Source organism: Dama dama, chromosome 5 (genome assembly GCF_033118175.1).
Source record: "Dama dama isolate Ldn47 chromosome 5, ASM3311817v1, whole genome shotgun sequence".
In the NCBI taxonomy this organism is placed as follows: Eukaryota; Metazoa; Chordata; class Mammalia; order Artiodactyla; family Cervidae; genus Dama; species Dama dama.
This window is the reverse complement of record NC_083685.1, coordinates 28226645-28245686: the sequence shown is the minus strand read 5'-3', so window position 1 is coordinate 28245686 and position 19042 is coordinate 28226645. Positions and strand designations below refer to the sequence as shown.

Genomic DNA, 19042 nt, shown 5'->3' with positions numbered 1-19042 from the left:
TTAAGGACTATGTTGGATGAACAATGAAAAGCTCCATGCTTGTCCTAGTAACAAAGTGGTCATTGTGACCTGACCAAGGGAAGCCCCCATAGAATGGTGAAGTCAGACAGTAGTGTGAGGAGGTCTGAGGAGTTGGTTGGAGGTGAGAGACATGTGATGTAGATCACCCTTCTCAATGGTTCATGACTAAGGGGCAGTAGTAGAAAGACTGTGGTTCAGGAAGTTCCTGGGAAGACTAGGTGAAGGCTTTCTGTGTAGTTTAGAGAGATTTGTAGGTACTTAAATGCTGAAGGAAGGATTCGGTGGAAAAGGAGAGGCTGAAGGTAAAGAGGGATATATTGGGATCATGAACTTACTAAGAAGGAAGAAGAAATGAGGATCAGCGTTGGAAGATAAAAGATGCTTCTTTAAATATAATTAAAGAAACTTTGAAAACAATGGAATCTTAGAGATATTTGCAGATTTGAGAACTACCGTGGTAAAATTTCATTGTAGTAGTTAACAGCTTCTTTGTGAAATATCAGGCAAGTAAAGGGACATGGGATGTGTGTGAAGGAGAAAGGAAAGTGGAGAAAACCTGAAACAGACTTTGGGGAAAATTCAAAAGTAAATATGCCAACACATAAAAAGAAAATGAAATTTCCAGGCGTTATGAATGCTTTCCAGAGTATGCAGATGATTTTGGACTTGCAGTGGTAGTAAAATATCATGTTGTGTGCTTTTCTTAGCAATTACCATAAGACCATCAGTAGCTATGGTATGTAAGGCAGTCAAGTGCCAGGTTTGAAGTGGTTTTTTTTTTGTTTTTTTTTTGCAAGACAGATGTGATGAGCAGTAAGGAATTTTGGATTATTCCAAGAGAATTACTGAGATCATAGTCCATAGAACCCAGGATTGATATGACTAGAAGGCAAGAAATTAAGATGAAGATATGGTGATCTGGTATAACATGATCTTGAGGAGCAGGTATCTGTTGTAGGAGTCTTGGAAAAAATCACGGACCAGAAATTAGTAGTGAGTTAGTAAGTTTTCTGATGTATTTATTTAGAACATGACCAATTTGGTGGATGTAAACATCAGGGATATGGGTGAGTTGCTAAGGGTGGGACAGTTGTTAATGTCACTATATTCTTAAGCTCTAAAGCAGCTATGAGCAAGAGTCAGTGGGTTAACCAAATGAAATCACATGACACTGAAGCATTTGGGATTTAGAAAAAGACTGAAGACCATGTGACATAAGCTACCTAAACTTGTGCTGAGAGTTGAGAATGATGAGGACAAAAAAGAATATAGTCATACTCATAAAAGAAGGGATGTTACAAACTGGTGAAGGAAGAATGAGCTGGGTAACCCTGAGTTTTGACCTTGAGCTTTCTGTTCTTGACTCAGATCTGCTTGATGATGCTCAATCTAACCCTGGAGGGACAAAGAAAGGCTGAGAGTACAAAAGAGCCAAAATAATGGTCCAAGAAGGCAGATTTCATTTATCATTTGGATCCAATTTCATGGTTTATTTTCATAGGGTACAAGGACAAGAAGTATGATGGTGAAGACTTCACAGAGGAAGCATTGTGACTGTGGAAAACTATCAAAACCAAAGCCTGGTTTAAACATCTCAAACCCTTTGAGGATGTCCAGTTACATATTCAAGAGACCAGTGACTAGAATCACATCCCATCCCAGCAATGAGGTCAGATGTTATCCCTGGGAGGAAACATTGGACAACCCCCAACAGCTCTACTGGCAGAAGAGACTGCAAGGACTCCAGGCCTGCAGCAGTGCAGGAGAGCTGTTAAGTCCTCTGGATCTAGCCAAAGTCTTGCAAAAAATTGCACCAAGTTGCCCAGGTGAGTCCCTTCCACGGGTACATGCAGGTGGTCCAAACTCCAACCCCATGGCCGCCCCTGCCTGGTCTTCAGATTTGTCCCAGACCATTCCAGCAGCTGGTTCCAGCACCCCACAGCTCCTCTGCAAACAGTGTCTGGTAACTGAGGAGGATATCAGGAATCAGGAAAGGAGAGTGAAGACAGCAAGAGAGAGACTGGCAATAGCACTGGTTGCCGACAGACTGGCTGGTGAGGCAGAGAAAGTGTGGGACCAAGAAGGATGCCCTGGGCCAATGCTGTGAAGAAGAAGAGAAGATGATGCACATGAAATTTCACACAACACTTTATTAACATCTCTTTGCAGTGTTCTTGCTTTGAGTTCTTGAAACTTAAGATATACTAATACTTTCCTTCATTGTAAATTCTGTGTGACAGAAAATATAGACAGGGATTTCCTTTTGAGGTGGGAAATTGAGTTCTCTCATTTTTAATTACTATGTATGTTATTTGTATTTTAAAGTTAACAGAGTTATCAAAGTCATGAGATTACTCAAGGTTTTGCTCTCACAGTTACAAACTCCCTAGCCTGAATTACATTTTTTTGTGTGTGTTTGTAATATTTCCCAATAGATTCCCAAACAACATCTCATTAAAAGAATTTTACATCTATATTCTCAAATAAGATATCTTTCTATTTTTCTGAGCTTTGTTGCATATGAATTCAGAAGTGCATGTAATGAAATACCAGACTTTCCCTTGTTTTCTAGACCTACTTGTGTTTGAAATTTTATTCGTGAAAATTGACATGTCATTTGGGAGAATGATGCTATCAAGAGGGACTGTTTTCAGCATCATTAATCTAATAAGCCTGGACTTGTTTATATATATATATGTCTATTTGCCTAACCACATGTGCTGTACTATTCAAATTCTTTTCATCATTACTTACTTTTTCCTGGTGGATTTATCAATTTCTGAGAGAGAGAGATTTTTTAAAAAATAGAGTATCTGTATTTATATCTTCCCTAAAAATTAGACATTTTTAAATTGAATCTTCTCTGTCATGTGGCAGTCATCTGGAACTTTAGTTAGAATGCCCTATTTTAAAACCAGTAATGATTTAGATACACTAATTTTTTTCTCTTCCTCATGACTCCTTTTATGTTTTGGGGGGTTCACATTTCATCATCATGATGTACATTCTTTACTAGTTCTTTCACAGGTGGCTCTAGGGAGATCAACTTTGGGTCTTGCCAGTATGTTGGAAAATGCCTTATTTCTTTCTCTGACCGTTTGGCTGAGTGTTTAATTCATGTTCTAAGTAATTTTTTTCCTTCCTCATCAAATTAATATCTCCTTCCATATCTCTAGCTATAAGATGGAAATAAAACCTCATGGGGTGATGAGCATAACTGAAATGATGCGGGCAGAGTTTGCCCATCATGCTACTCAGCAGGTACCAAGCGTCAGCAATGACAGCTGTTATCATCATTGTTGCCATCTTCAGAGAATGACTGCTTAAAAATGAGCAGCAGAAGCTCATGCCGAAAAAGGCAGAATGGGTGACATTAGTGTAATTTTAATTGTTAGTCCTTGGGCATCTTCAGCTTTGGTTGTCTGCACAAGGTGTAGAGATAGTGCCGTCTCTTCCAGTAAACTCAAGGCAAAACAGTAGCTTGCCTTATGTCTGGCATGCTTGTACTACTTGTAGAGGAGCCTCTGCTTTAACTGTCTAAATGGATTCTGTGTGGAAGAAATGAAGAAAGACTGCTATGTTTTCCCCTCAGATTTTCCTCCTGAGTTTATTCATCTTTACATCCAAAACAGACACTGTTTTTATAGCCTTGGTGTTAACCCGGGATTCATGCTTCCCAGAGACCTAGTCATTCCAGTTTCAAGTCCCAATAAGTAGGGTGACTGCCTCCATATTCATGACTCGCTCCTCCTTTCTTGGCCTGTTTCCCATCTTGAAGGACCCAGGAGCGGAGAGGAAGCATCAAGGCAGATGGATCTGGAATCTCTCTTAGGCAGCTTGAGACAGTTGGGGCTTTGGGGTGGAAGTGTGGAGGAACAGTGATGTGGGTCACGGCTGGCATAGCGTCCAGGGGCACATATACTCCAAGGATTCCTGGGAGGGGAGATGATCCTGCCTTGAGGTCACATTTTAATTTCATTTGAGGCCGTGTCTGTGCCTGTTTCACCAATCCTGATATCCGTGAAGGATGACATGGCATGAATCGACAAGACCCAGGTCACAGTTTCCTTGAGGATTTAATGGAGTGTATAATGTTTATATGGATCCCTGTGAACTAGACAGGAGCCAGGTCAAGAAGGACCGAGAAACTGTGTCCAACTCCTCTGCTTCATTCTGTTCCAGCCAAGCCCTTTGAACCCTGGATGGGAGTAAAGGGGCCTCGGGGAGATCTCTTCTAGGTAACAGACCCAGGCGTTGTGGCTGAGCCTCCTACACCTGGCCCTTGCTCGTACAAGGTGTTTCCAGGAAGTGATGTTCAAAATGCTAGATGGGGTGGGTATCAGCTTATGGGGTGGGTATTCAGGTAAGCTTGGAGCAGTGTTGTTTACCAGCCATATTGGAAGCATTCTGTATTTTTAATCATCAGTGCTGTGTCTATGCATATCTTCAGTTTGGTGGCGTTTCCCCTGTTGGACCTTCACATGCTTCCCTCTCATGCCTCCTCTTTCAAAGGTCCAGTAAGAAAGGGCCACACCACCCTGATAACCACAGCACAAGACTGTGGAAAAGCACACAGTCATCCCAGGGATGGGGGTGCAGGGGGGTGCTATAAGCTCATGGGCTTGGGCCCAGCTTCCCCATTAGGACCAGTTAGCAACAACATGACTAAGTATGTACAGTCACGATCGTCCCAGATCATAGGCCTCAGAACCACAGGGTCCCAGAAGACCCACTGGACAGCAAGGAAAGTATGGGATCGTACACTGGCCAGGATTTCAGTCAGTTATCCGTATGAAGCAGAGCTCAACAGGAGCCACCAGGACCAGCCAGGGAGAAATGACCATGACATAGCTGATTGGCTGGCAAACCTTCAGGGAACTTCTGCCCTAAAGGGGATGTAGAACAGAAGTACAAGGATGCTGGAAATCCTAGGTCATGGGGAACTGTGATGTTTATGTAACGAGGTCCAGCTGTAGCCTCAAAAGCTGCATCACAAATTCTTACCCCTGAAGAGAAAATCATTGGGAAAAGGAATTCTGAGGTCATGGACAGGATCTCAGGAGGACTCAAATCTAGGCCTAGAAGGGCCAGAGGATGGAGAGTTCTACTGCCCTTAGTTTTTCTACAAATGACCTTCCTCTGGCCTCATCCTATCTACTTGCATATCTTGATTTCTTTGCATGTTTACCTCCCTTAGAGCTAATGCAATTCAAGATATTAAACCAGAAAACTATAAATTCCTCATATTTGATCAAAAGAAACCTCCACAAGAGAAGCAGGAAGTGTCTCCTCTTCCCACAGAGCTGTCAGATGATGGCCACTGTCCAGGTGCAGGACCCAGACCCAGGAGATGTTATTTAAACACACAAACATTTCAGGGGTTCTTGTGCGATCTGTGAAAGTTTGAGGGGCAGCCTCTGCTCTTGGCCCAGCTGAATAACATGAAATGAACCCGCCCTCTGAGGAGGGAGACTTGGGGCTTCCTTCATCAGCCAGAGAGCTGGCCCTTCTCCCTTCACCCACAACAAGCTGATGAACCTGCAAGAGTTCTTAATTAAAAGAAGAATGTCAAAGTCTGCACATCATTTCACTGGGCACAGAATGGTGAGAGAACCAAATCACCAAATCACAACTCCAGGCTGTGAAAGAAACAGGATGTTAATATAATATTCAAACCTAGTACATACTATTTACAACAAATAATATTACCCTTCCCCAATCAGTAAGTAGGTGCACGGGTAGAAATGTCAGGAAGGTGGGGTGGGAAGGTGTCCTCCCTCTTGGTCTTCAAGGAGCCTCATCCGTGCAAGAGGTCTGGCCTGGTGCACCCCGAGTAACCAGCTCTGTCACCACCACTGATAATGCTGCTCCACTTGAACTGGTTTTGGGAGTGTGATTTGCCAGTGGAACTGGGCTATGTGCTGGGGACTATTGCTGAGTAGAGGAGACATATAACTTGTGGGGGCCTCCCCAGAACCACAGCTCCCCTGCCCGCTTCTGCACTCTGTGCTCCAAGCCCTTGCTGAATGCTCGGCCAGTCCCACCCCAGTTGCTCCTGCCATCCAGCATCCAGCCACCATCACTTGTTTCAAAGGAGAAAACCAAGTCCCAGAGAGCTGAGCAAGTCTCCCCATGGCAGGACTGATCAGCAGTGGAGCTGGGACCACAGTGCTGGCTGTTAACTCCCAAGGCCGACACTCAGCCTGAAGTGTTACTGAGGCCCTGGGTGCAGCTGCTGCCAGCCCAGATGCTCACTCCCCACTGAGATGTTCAGCTCAGTTCAGTTGCTTAGTCGTGTCCTACTCTTTGCAACCCCATGGACTGCAGCACGCCAGGCTTCCCTGTCCATCACCAACTCTCAGAGCTTACTCAAACTCATGTCCATCAAGTCAGTGATGCCATCCAACCATCTCATCTGTCGTCCCCTTCTCTTCCCACCTTCAGTTTTTCCCAGCATCAGGGTCTTTTCAAGTGAGTCAGTTCTTCGCATCAGGTGGCCAAAGTATTGGCGTTTTTAGCTTCAGCATCAGTCCTTCCAATGAATATTCATGACTGATTTCCTTTAGGATGTACTGGTTGGATCTCCTTGCTGTCCAGGGGACTCTCAAAAGTCTTCTGCAACACCACAGTTCAAAAGCATCAATTCTTTGGCACTCAACTTTCTTTATAGTCCAACTCTCACACCCATATATGACTACTGGGAAAACCATAGCTTTGACTAAATGGACCTTTTTTGGCAAAGTAATGTCTCTGCTTTTTAATATGCTGTCTAGGTTGGTCATAACTTTTCTTCCAAGGAGCAAGCGTCCTTTAATTTCATGGCTGCAGTCCCCATCTGCACTGATTTTGGAGCCCAAAAAAATAAAGTCTGTCACTGTTTCCATTGTTTTCCCATCTATTTTCCATGAAGTGATGGGACCAGATGCCATGATCTTAGTTTTTTGAAAGCTGAGTTTTTAAGTCAACTTTTTCACTCTCCTCTTTCACTTTTATCAAGAGGCTCCTTAGTTCTTCTCACTTTCTGCCATAAGTGTGGTGTCATCTGCATATTTGAGGTTATTGATATTTCTCCTGGAAATCTTGATTCCAGCTTGTGCTTCATCCAGCCCAGCATTTCTACATATAAGTTAAATAAAGCATATAAGTTAAGTAAGCAGGGTGACAATATACAGCCTTGACGTACTCCTTCTCCTATTTGGAACCAGTCTGTTGTTCCATATCCAGTTCTAACTGTTGCTTCTTGACCTGAATACAAGAAGGGGTGGGGTGGGGGGATGGGGAAATATATATATATATATTAAATTGACTATAATTTCTTGGTATGTTAAATTGCACAGAAAGCATTGTCAAGTGAATGATAAGCCTCCTCAAATTATACAATATGAATAAATGTTATTAATATATACACTAGAAATTGTTTAAAGCTCCTGAAATTTGTATAGCCCTGGTATAATGTTATAATTTTAGTTGTTATCTTAAAATGTCGCATGTCACAACTTGGATAAGCTTCTTTGCCAAAAAGAATTGTAATCAGATCTTAACCTTTGCCTTTTTAAGACTTTTATCATCCATAAGCAGCTAAGCTGATGCTTTGCAAAACTGCCATATCTTCCAAAAGAGTCACAGAGGACCTCACTCCCTGTCCAGTAAATAAGAATTTGCTTACTAATGCAGGGTCATAGGTTTGACTCCTGGTTCAAGAAGATTCCACATGAGGTAGACCAACTAAGCCCATGTGCCCCAACTACTCAGCCCACACACCTAGAACCTGTGCTCTGCAACAAAAGAAGCCACCAGAACCAGAGAAAGCATAGCAATTAAAACCCCGTGCAGCCAAAAATAAATAAATAAGCAAATAAATTTTTTAAAAAGAAGAGTCATTGAAAGGATGTTTCTGATAACTTTTAAATCATACTACTAAACTAGGTAAGATATTTTAAAAGTCTAATGGAAACTGATTTCATAAAACTGTCCAAAAAAAAAAAAAAATACTAATTATATAGGACTAAGTAAGCTGATAAATTTAGTTGATTTTTTTTTTATTTTGCCTAAAATATTACTGGTTTTTAATCTGTGCTTATGAAGACTTGACAAAACTCAGCCTCTGTTCACTGGAGCCGAATAGAAACAAGAGAGAGTTTTGGGTGAAGTCGAAAAAAGTAGCTTCTATAGCTTTGAGGCAAAGGAGGCAACAGCAGGCTAATGACCTCAAGACTGTGTGATCAACCGGGAGGGGCTAGTGAGGAGTTTCATAGTGTTCACAGAGCAGGGCATAAGCAGCCCATGTTCAGTTCTCGGATTGGTTGGCATCAAGGTAAAGTTTGAAGCATCATCAACCTTCCGGTTTCAACCTGTCTAGGTTTACAGTGTTGCGGTCAGGAGAGAGTCTGCTTCCTGTAAAAACAACCTGGGCATGTCTGTCAGGCCTTTATCTGTATCTTTTAGGGAACTTGGAGTTGGGTAATTCTATGTGGTGGAATTATAGTCTAAATTGTTGCCAGTTCCACAGCTCAACAGCTATTCTTTGTTTCCACATCTTCACATTTCCCACTTGTTAACTCTTGAATCAGCCTTTTACTTCAAAAAACAAGAGAATGGGGCTTGTACACGGTTTCACTCCTCCCTGATAGGGAAGACTGCTGCCCTGTCTGCCTGCCTTCTACCAAACATTGTGGGGTCTTGCTCCAAGGCTTCACTTCACACATGTAAGATCCTCCATCCATTAAACCAGTGATGTCTCTGTGGCCATCTCTGACTCCAGGCTTTTTCTCTTGTCTTGAGGCTGGGCAAGCACAGGGCATGCAGACCTGCAGGTGCAGCCCAACAATTTGTTTACCAAACATTTGCTTTTCCATCTGCGTGTGAATTGCCTCTCTCCCCTTTGAGGTCCCAAACCACCATCCCCCACACCTCCTCTTTTGTCTTTAGCCGAAGGTGATGTTTAAGCGGAAGGTCTGAGCCACCACTGTCTCTGCCACTGCTGCACCTGCTTCTGGAGATCAGGAGAGTTGTGTTTGTGCATGTTTCATCAGGTACCTTTCCAACACAGAGGGTGCAGATAGCGCACCTTGGCCTACTTCACTGCGTGTGTGGACAGGTGCCCCTCAAGTGAGGTTGCCACTGTGTACACCTGGTGACTATTGTGGCACCTGAGGGGTTTATCTTTGTTGTGCTCCAGCCTGCGGGCCTGCAGGTTGGAGTTGTGTGAGGCTTTCTCACAGCCTGGGTGTGCACATTGGTACGGCTTGTCCCTGGTGTGGATTTGGGTGTGCTGCTGGAGGTGAGAGAGCTGGCAGGAGGATTTCCCACAGAAATTACAACTGTAGGCCCCTGAGTGGATACAGATGTGCTGGGCTGGTTGGGAGCTATTGGCAAAGGTCTTGGAAAAGGGTGGGCACTTGTGGGGCTTGGCCCCAGTGTGTGACTTGGAGTGGATCTGCATCTCTGACCTGAGCAGAAAGTAAGGGAGCGCATCCAGCACCCGGAGGTCTTGCTGTCTTTCTGATGACCATCCTCATCCTTAGGGGAAAGGACATACAGGTCATTCATTTTAGCAGCCCTGATTCCAGCACCTGATTTTTCTTTCAGCCCCAGAGGCAGCCACGGTGCCAGCTCCACCACCACCTCCTTCCTCTGCTGGGGTCAACGCTACCTTCTTAAAGAGGTCAGGGACTACCTGCAGGGCTTGTGAGCTGGGGGAAGAGTTAAGACAGTCATGAGAGCCAAAATGGGGAAGGTCTGAGCCGATGAGGCTGTGGTCACAAGGGCGCCTGAGAGGGACGTGATAACCAAACCAGGATGTTTGATTGACTCACTTCTCTCCTCCATCTCTGAGAACAGGAGACTCCAGCGATCATCAGATCTGTTGATGGCACAGGGGACCACAGTAATGTTCTCTGTAATGGACACTTGGCTGGTCTGTCTTCAATTCTGTGGCATCAGCTGGTCTGACTTGGATTCTGTATCCATGCTGATGCCCAAGAGCAGGGACACCAAAGCAGGCACTGTCAGCAAGGTGGGGTGAGGGGGTAGAGACAGCCCACGAGCCTTCTCTGGCAACAGCTGATCCTTCATCTTGTTAATGAAGAGCATGTTCTCAGTCTGTCCTGAAGCCCATGCCAGGCCCCCCAGGCTTCACAGCTGCCTCAGCAGCAGTAGCCATAATCACCAAACTAACAGTCCCCTGGGGCAGTCTTGCAAGGTGGGGATGTGGGGACAGCAACCCCAACCCTCCATCCCAGTGTTCCTTTGACCTAAACCCCTATAAGACGGTGGAGCATCATAAGGACATCTGCCTCACTGTCACCTGCAGCCCCACTCAGGTGGTGTACCTGGTGAGCTTATAGAGACCTGTGTGCTGGAAAGAAGGGGAGGGTAGGGTGTCCTGGCCCCTTCTTTCCCCAACTCCTCTTGGTGGGAAAAGTCCTCTTCTTCTTGACAGACCACGGCTCCATCTCCCTGGGCCGCAGGCACAGCCTTGGTTCCCAGGATACCATCCTTCTTCCCAACTCCTCTTTGGAAGGAATGTCAGCCCTCCTGATGGGCAGCGTTCTGAGCTGGTGGTGTAATCCAGGATCCTCCCTGTTAGGAAAAACGCCGCGGGAGGAAAAAAGCCGCCTCTAAGGACCGGTGGTAAAGGCCTTTTATTAAGCGTCGCTCTCGGGCAGAACTCCCGGGGGCTGGTGAGTGAGGAGACAAAGGGAGTCTGCAAGGTATGAGGGGTGGGGAGGGGTTTTATAGTCCGGGCCGGGCATCCAGGGCAGGTCTTTTCATATAAGGAAGAAAGCGCGGGCTACAGCGGTGGTCAGTGTCCGAGGGCTTTATGTTGGTGCCTGATTGGGCCAGACTGCAGGGGGCCAGCCCCTGGAAGTTTAGCCAGCCTCCGGAATTTGCCTTGCAGCACTTCCCGGGGGCATGCCCCGACCTTTCACTCCCCACCTAAGCAAAGGTTTCAAAATTGGGGGCTAGTGCTCAGGGAAGAGGTTTGCTAATGACCTCACAGAGACATTTCCAGCATGGGCACTAACTCTCTCCTTACCCTCACAAAGCTCCAAACTCAGGCTGAGAAAGGACTAGAGGCTGGTCCTCCCAGATGTCAGAGAAGAGGCAGCCCTAAATGCAAGCAGCCTCCTGTTCTATTCTTGCTGGCAAAAGAATAGAGGTTCCTCCTGTACCCTCATCCCTGGGGGCCATTGTCCTCCCCTCATGATCTCACTTCACTTCCTACCTAATGCTGGAAGGAGATGGGGAGTCAGATGCCCTTTATCTGTAAAGGGGCAAGGGCTTAGACGTGATTGCCAAGGGGCATGAGATCCCCAAAGTGGTCGAGTGGGCTTAGAAGTGTGGGTTATGGTTTTCCTTGGAGCCTCTCCCCTTCTCTACCAGCTGAGGCCCTGTACTCTATCTCCCCATTCCCAATCCAAGGAGCTGTGGGTTCTTTGTGAAACCACACAACAGGGTGGCTGAAAAAAAGGGGGAGTTTAGGGCAAATGTGATGACTGGACTTACCTTCCTAAGCCCCACAGTCAGTTGCCAGCCACAGATTTATATATAAAAATTCATGTATGTATATATACCCACTCATCTGGCCATCTTTGTTGTAACCATTTCTGTGTTTACAAATGCATTATCTCTGAAAAAAAAAGAAAAGGTGAGGTTTTAGAGCATTTTGGAGAGTTACACAGTTTTCTTGGGTCTCTCCCAAGTATATCTGTTATTAAACCTTTGTGTGACCATCTCCCGTTAATCTGTTTTCATATCAACTTAAATCTAAGACCAGCCAGAAGAACTTAGAAGGGCAGAGGGAAATTCCTTCCTCCACATCAGCCAAACTTCCAAACTCTTCCTTAGCTCTCTGATCTACAAGTTCTTCTCCCACCACCAGAATCCCTGTGTCTCCCTCGCCTCTCCTGCAGTCCCCTTTAATCTTTGTTCTCAGAAGCAACCCTCCATGAAACCATGTCCCCTAAAACTGAGCTTCCTTGCCAAGTTGATGACTAATCAATCTCTCTAAAACTTCACTCCCTTTCTTGTCCCCTCTGACCTCAACCCTGTGCCCACTGAATACTCACCCCAGGGTCGGATGACTAGCATTGCTGTTGTAGGTTTCATCATTAGAATACAAAGTCGGGTTGTTTCTCCAGAGCAGGGTGAGCTCACCTACGCCCGAGCCATGGGCCACTTGGCCAGAGGATTGCAAACCCAGAGACATTCTGACCTTCAAAACTATGATTAAGAAATATCACAAGATAACAATTAACTCCAACCTCTTCATCTCCTGTCTGCTAGATGTTTTGTCTCAGATGACATGGAAATCAGTGAAACACACAAAGATTAAAAATCAACTATGAAGGCTGTTTCCTCTAAGACCATCTGGGTCTGCTTTTCCTTTCTGTCTGCATTCTTGCTCTTTCCTAACTGGAAACTACATGTGTCTGCTCTTTGGAACTCAGGAAAGGCCAAGGAGAATAAACCTTTCTCTACAAATAAGAAATGGGGGACATGGAGGGTCTTTTGTACCTGGGAGGGCCCTGCAGAGTCCTGTTTGGTTTCAACCTCCCCTCCCCTTTTCTTTGATCCTTCTCAGTCCTGAGGGAAGCACAGATGGGACAAGAAAAGGAAAAAGAAAGGATAGAAAAGGGGGGTCATAAACTCAACAGGGGAACTCAGTTGGGATGCCCAGTTTCAGAAGCTTGATTTAATCACATTACCTTCCTACCACGAGTGCAGGGCTGAACCAGGGACAGGAGGGACAGCAGAATATTGCCTCCTCCCCAAAACTATCAACTTTTTGGAGACTCTCAGACACGTAATTCCCAGAGAACAGATACTACAGGAAGGAGGCAGATGACTACATTGTGATTTGAATATTAGAACTACAGAAACTCAGAAAAGGGAGTGGTCAGGATTGACGGGAGCAGTCAGGAAAGGCTTCAACACACAGCAGGAAACCTGACAAACGACCTCACCCCGGTGCCTGAAGTTAACATCGGCAGTGATGAGAGTCTTGAGAGCCTGCTCCCTTGACATAAAGTGGTGAGGAAGCCCTTGACCTCTGTGATCTGTTTCCACAAAACCCATGACCCATCTAGTCGTGAGAGAAACCCCAAGTAAATCCCAGTATGGGACAGCCTCAAAGGACCTGCCCAGTCCTCCTCCACAGGGTCATGGCCATCGAAACAAAGGGAGTCTCGAAAACTGCACAAGCCCAGAAAAGCCTGAACAGACATGATGACCACATGTCATATGGTGCCCTGGATGGGATCCTGGAACAGAAAAAGGTAGAAGGAAGGGAATTCGAATAAAATATGGATTGCAGTTCAAAATAATGTATCAGTATATGCTCATCAATTGTGACAGTTCTGTAGAAAACCAGAAAGAGAAGAAAAATTAAAGTCAAATAAGAGAAATCCACTGCTTCAAATTGGAAACCTAGACGATAATGATGATTTACTCATAAAAACAATGGTTTTCTGGTAAAAACACACATTAACAAAGTAGACCTAAAAATAAGGACAGTGTAAGCAGACCACATGAGTGAAGCGATGGAGCACACATGCACAAATAGATCAATTAGTACAGAAAAGCTTGGAATGGTGCTTAGAAACCTTCCACTGGAAAAGACCCCGGACCACTTGGGTTCACAGATAATAGCTGAGTGTTAAGTGACCTTTAACAAATTCTGAGTGTAATAGCAAAGCTTGATATGCTTACATATTTCATTGAGAGTAGGATGGCCATGTTTACAAAACAGACTCACTTTATGTAGTATTATAAGTATACTGCCTATTAAACTGTGACTTTCACAACAAAAAGGAAAAGTTGTTAATGAGTTTACTTCCATTAAAACCAGAAAAAAAATTTAATATATTCTCACTTTGGTGTAAAACCTGCATTTAAACTTAAATAATATTGTGAGTGTTAACACACACTTTTCAATGTGTCAACTTTTTTTCAACAACATCAACACAAGAATACTCTCTCGAGCAAGAACACAGGGGCACTGGCCCTCAGGTGCTGTTGGACTGGCCTGTCCCCGTGTGCATGCACAGTTCTGTAGGAGGACGGCTGTGATGGCTTCTGTAAGAAGCACCACTCTGCGCCCTGAGGAAGAACACCTTAACCAGGGATGCTTTTGTAAAATACTGTTGACCCTTGAAAACATAGGTTTGAACTGCTCGGATCTACTCACATGCAGATTTTTTCCAATAGGAAATAGTGCAGAACTACACAATGCTTGGAAAGGTTGAGGCAGGAGGAGAAGGGGATGACAGAGGATGAGATGGTTGGATGACATCACTGACTCAGTGGACATAGATTTGGGTGGACTCCGGGAGTTGGTGATGGACAGGGAGGCCTGACGTGCTGTGGTTCATGGGGTCGCAAAGAGTCAGACACGACTGAGCGACTGAACTGATACTGATGCACATTGCAAGTTGGTTGGATCCGCCGAGGCGAAACCAGGAGCAGGAGGGAGACCATAAATCATCCCTCCCTTACAACCACAGAGGGTGGTTGCCCAATCCCCTGACTCAAGGGTCGCCTGTCGTCCTTCTGAAATTCTAGTGAGAAAGTAAAGAGAAGCCTGGGGCAAAACCCAAGGATGAAGTTCCCATGCCCGCATCTGATACCACGTGTCCCACAGGAGCCGCACCTGCAGTCTGCCCTCCCGCCTGTGTCCCTGAGCTTGGGTTGGGACAGCACGGCTGTCGGAGGGTAGCATCCTGCTCAGGTGATGACACGGAAGTGCCTTAGGGCCCATGTGTGGGGGGCATGGCTCACCACAACCACAACCAGAAAGCTTTGGGTGGCTTCTCACTTGGGCACCACCAAGGTCCAAGCACTCTTCCCTCATAGCTCAGATGGTAAAAGCATCTGCTTGCAATGCAAGAGACCTGGGTTCGATCCCTGGGTGGGGAAGATCCTCTGGGGAAGGAAATGGCAACCCACTCCAGTACTCATGCCTGGAAAATTCCATGGATAGAGGAGCCTCCTAGGCTACAGTCCATGGAGTCGCAGAGTTGGATGTGACTGAGAGATTTCACTTTCACTTTTCAAGGTCCAAGCATGTGAGTCCAATGAACACCATTGCTGGCCACACAGAAGAGGCTTCCCAGTGGTCTAACTCTGCGGGGGTCCAGACTCACTTGAAGCCCCACATATAGACACACTGACCTGGGACTCCCCAGGGGTGGCTCCAATAGGTGGCTCCATGCTAGTGTTTTTATACTGGGTTAGAGCTGAGGGTGTCTGCACCTCACTTCCGGCCATACCCTCCACTCTCTATAGGTACAAAGGACATGGTCTGGGCACTCTGGCCGCACCAACGTGGATGCAGCTCTGCTGATGCTCGCACTGCGCCCCAGGGCCTGTACATGGGAGGGGCTGCCTATCTGAGACAGAAGGAGGAGCTTTCCCCTCCTTTCCCCTTGGGGGCTAGAGCTGCAAGTGCTTTCTGTCCGGGTCACAGGGGACCCTGAAGCCCCCGGGGAGGTGCCCTCTGGCTCAGCACCTTCAATACTTCAGCACCTCCAACTCCAGAACAGTCTCCTTCCAGCCCTCACTGGGCAGAGGATCCCAGCCCCAGACCCAAGTCCTTCAGCCAGGAGGGGTGGGGTCTTCTGCTTGGAGCCCCCAGTAAGCCTGATGGGGATGCTCCAGGAAGGGTCATGGCATCTCAGGCCAGCAGGGAGAGAGAGGTTGCTGGCAGAGACAGAAACACTGTTACAGGTTGAATGATGAACCCCAGAAATGCATGTGTTGAAGTCCTAACCCCAGTACCTATGACTGACATTATACGGAAATGAGTCAAGATGAAGTCATTCAAGTTGGCCCTAACCCTAGGGGTATTGGTATAAAAAGGGGGAATTTGGACACACATACACACATGGAAAATGTCTTGTGAGGACTGGAGTTATGCTGTCCTATGACAAGAACTCTAAGAAGCTGAGAGCCCTGAATCAGATCCTCCCTTGGTGCCCTCGGGCCTTGCCAACACCTAGATTGACATCCAGTCTCCAGGACCATAAGACCAAAAATTCCTGTTGTTCTAAGTCACCAAAATTGTGGAAGCTTGGGAGTTTTTTGTTTGTTTTGGCTGCATCACATGGCTTGTGGGATCTTAGCTCCCCACCCAGGGACTGAACTTGCATCCTAGGCAGTGAGAGCTCGGAGTCCTACCCACTGTACCACCAGCGAATGAATTCCTTGCAGTACTTTGTTTCAGCAGCCCTAAGGGATGGACACCAGCACTGCTCTGTTCCTTTCTCTCCAGACCAGGGTGGGTGGCGGGAGAGGCAGGCCCACTGCTGAGTGGGCCCTCTGGCCCTGACTCACTGGGAGCTCTGGACACAGCTCTTTGCCTCCGGGGGCCATGGGAGGATGAGGATAAGAAGGTGGCACCCTGGAGCTTGGCACTGCACCCTGCACCCCATCCCCACACTCCTGGAGCTCTGAATGTCCAGGAGTAGCCAACTCCACTCTTCACCTCCCTCCAATCCCCTCCCGCTGCCATCAGCAGTTTGGAACGGCCGCTGTGTCTTGATCTCAGTAGGGGAGATGCAGACAGGGGATACTCCTCCTGGTCATGGCATCTCACTGGTGTCCATGGCCTTCTATAGACAGGCTGGCAGGACTGACTGTGGGGCCAACACTCCTCTTCTTAGAGGGGCCTGCGGTCAAGCCAGAAAGCAGGGCGGGAAGTGGTGGGCAGGCAGCCTGATTGGCAGGACCCTGAGGGCAGAACCCCGTCCCCCCAGATGCTGAGTGGAGGAGGGTAGAGGGAGAAGCCTCCTGCCTCCACCCACAGATCTGACCCCACATAGGTGGCCCTCTTCAGGATGTCCAGTCTGTCAAGAGTCAGCTCTAGACACTTTGGTCCATTTTCTCCAAAACAGACGTGATACAGCTGCCAAGTCAGGGCTCTAGGACTTTCAGGATAGAGCCCACTGTCTGCAAAGGTGGGAAGGAGAAAAATGCCATGGAGGTCCTCATGCAACCTGTTCACCACGGTCCTGCCTCTAATCTGACTAGTTGCCACACAGGTACCTCCTTCCTGGGCATCCAGGCTCTGCTGGCGACAGGAGAGACCTGGACAGGCCTAGAGCTCTGCGTGTTTCCTGGGAAGGTTGAGGGGTGGCACATCCCTTAGCAACCCAGGGTACCTGAACCCTAACCCTAACTGTGCTGCCCTTTTGTGCAGAATTTGGATGAATGAGGGTGAGTGAGTCTAAAGAGTGTGCTTCATGTGGGAACAGCCTGTGTGGATAAGAGCAGGTTAATGATGCGCGTGGAACTCAGTTATTTACACCAACCACCATGGGGTAAAGGGTAAACCATAAAGTTGAAGAGTGACTCTTAGTGATGGGGTGAACACTGTATGGGCATGTGGGGACAAGTTGGTGATGTTTGAGATCCTAGAACTGGGAAATGAGAGGAAAGTGCTCATGAATTCTAAGAGTTAGGGAAGCAGATTAGGGAGACTAGTGAATTAGTTAATACAAACTTTGATGAGAAACAGGATATTTGCATAGCTTCAAAGCACCACCCCCTAAAATACTTACACAAAGAGAAAAGGAGTGACTTCATAGTGCAGAAGCTTGACTGGGAACACCCTAACCAAGTGACGGAGATGAACACCAGCAGAGACAGGGTGAGCGAGATTCACATGAGGCCCAGAGGATGCAGTAAGGACCAAGCATCACTTCTAGGACATCCCTTCCAAACGCATACCCCAAATTCCATGGCCCCTTTGGGGGACATTCTGCACAGAAACTGGTCTGTAATCCCCAAGTCAAGGTCCCAGAAGTCCAGGAGAAACCAGGGACTGTTCCAGGAGGGAGGGCATTGAGAAACTTGCTGAGTAAATGCAGCACGTGTTGTGGAGTGGATGTGCATTCTTTCATTCAGGGCAATATTGGGACAACTAACTGGACTTACTCCGGGTCTAGCAATTAGGACTGACTTCCAGATTTCGATGGAGGAGCTGTGGACATGCAGAATGCCTTATCTGAAGGGAACACACAGAAGCATTAGGGGGATGATGGGCATCTGGCCATCATCTGGCCACTTATTCTCAAATGGTTCAAAGAAAACAAGATACCTGTTTTCCATTTTCAAGTTTTTGACTGTTTCCAAATAAATGCTTTAAAACTGAAAGGCCCTAGTTTTAGGGACCTAGAAGGTGAGTGGCTGTCTGAGCTGCACATCTGTCACTCCTGACACTCGGCCCTGTGGTTCTGGGGATGAAGATGGGATGGGATGGGGCTACGGGGGGAGCAGTGAGCGTGGGGGCCCTTGGGCTGTGGGGGCTGAGCACAGGCAGTCTCAGCTGAGACGTCCCCTCCAGGGAAGCTCACAGGGTCTCTTCAAGTGTCCTGAGTTCTCAGCTGTTCCCCACTTCACCCCACCTTCCAGCAACTACCTAGAAGTGCCCCTTTATTCCTCTGCCTCCCCCACTATCCTGTGAGCCCCAAGGGCACAAACCTGACTCTATTACCCACTATATTACCTCTGTCAACCAACACGATGGGAAGGCAAGGGTGGGTCAAGGGCCCGTTCCTGGAGGTGACAGTCCTAGGTGTCAAAGTTCCCAAACGAGTCACGGGAGGACAGGAGCTGCAGCCAGCTCAGCCCTGGGGCCTGGGCTTCCCTGACCACTGCTTCCATCTCTGGGGCAATTTCTCATTCCCGGGGCACAACACCAGGTGAGGGGCAGACGGCAGAGATGCCCATGTGACACTGCTGATAAAACAGAGCCATTGGAAAGGATCTGAATGTCCATCGCCAGCGTCCTGATGCATGGATTAGTGCCCTCACACTGTGAAATGTGGGCCCGGCCTGAGAGGGGCAGGTGTCCAGGACAGTTAAGTGAATGAAGGGCAGAGAGTCAGAACAGTAAACTTTAATTGAACAGAACATTTGCTGGGCAAACACAGTGAATCACAACCCTGGGCAAGGCACCCCCCCAGCCTGGCAGGCTCTCCCCCAGTGCACGTGCTTCTGTGCAAACCCCAGACTCAGA

At 47.0% G+C, this 19042-nt stretch overlaps 1 protein-coding gene and 1 pseudogene across 1 annotated transcript; one reads left to right on the top strand and one right to left on the bottom strand.

The window, feature by feature from the left end:
• Positions 1-1543: 1543 nt before the first annotated feature.
• Positions 1544-2128, top strand: MBD3L1 (methyl-CpG binding domain protein 3 like 1). Its single transcript, XM_061142225.1, has one exon. The coding sequence runs from the start codon at positions 1544-1546 to the stop codon at positions 2126-2128; it is 585 nt and encodes a 194-aa protein (XP_060998208.1).
• A 6921-nt stretch (positions 2129-9049) lies between these two features.
• Positions 9050-11214, bottom strand: LOC133055517 (zinc finger protein 384-like; annotated as a pseudogene).
• Positions 11215-19042: the final 7828 nt, after the last annotated feature.

What these genes read in the sequence shown, in the direction of transcription:
- MBD3L1 (XM_061142225.1), top strand. Translation starts at nt 1,544, where the DNA reads ATGGTGAAGACTTCACAGAGGAAGCATTGTGACTGTGGAAAACTATCA.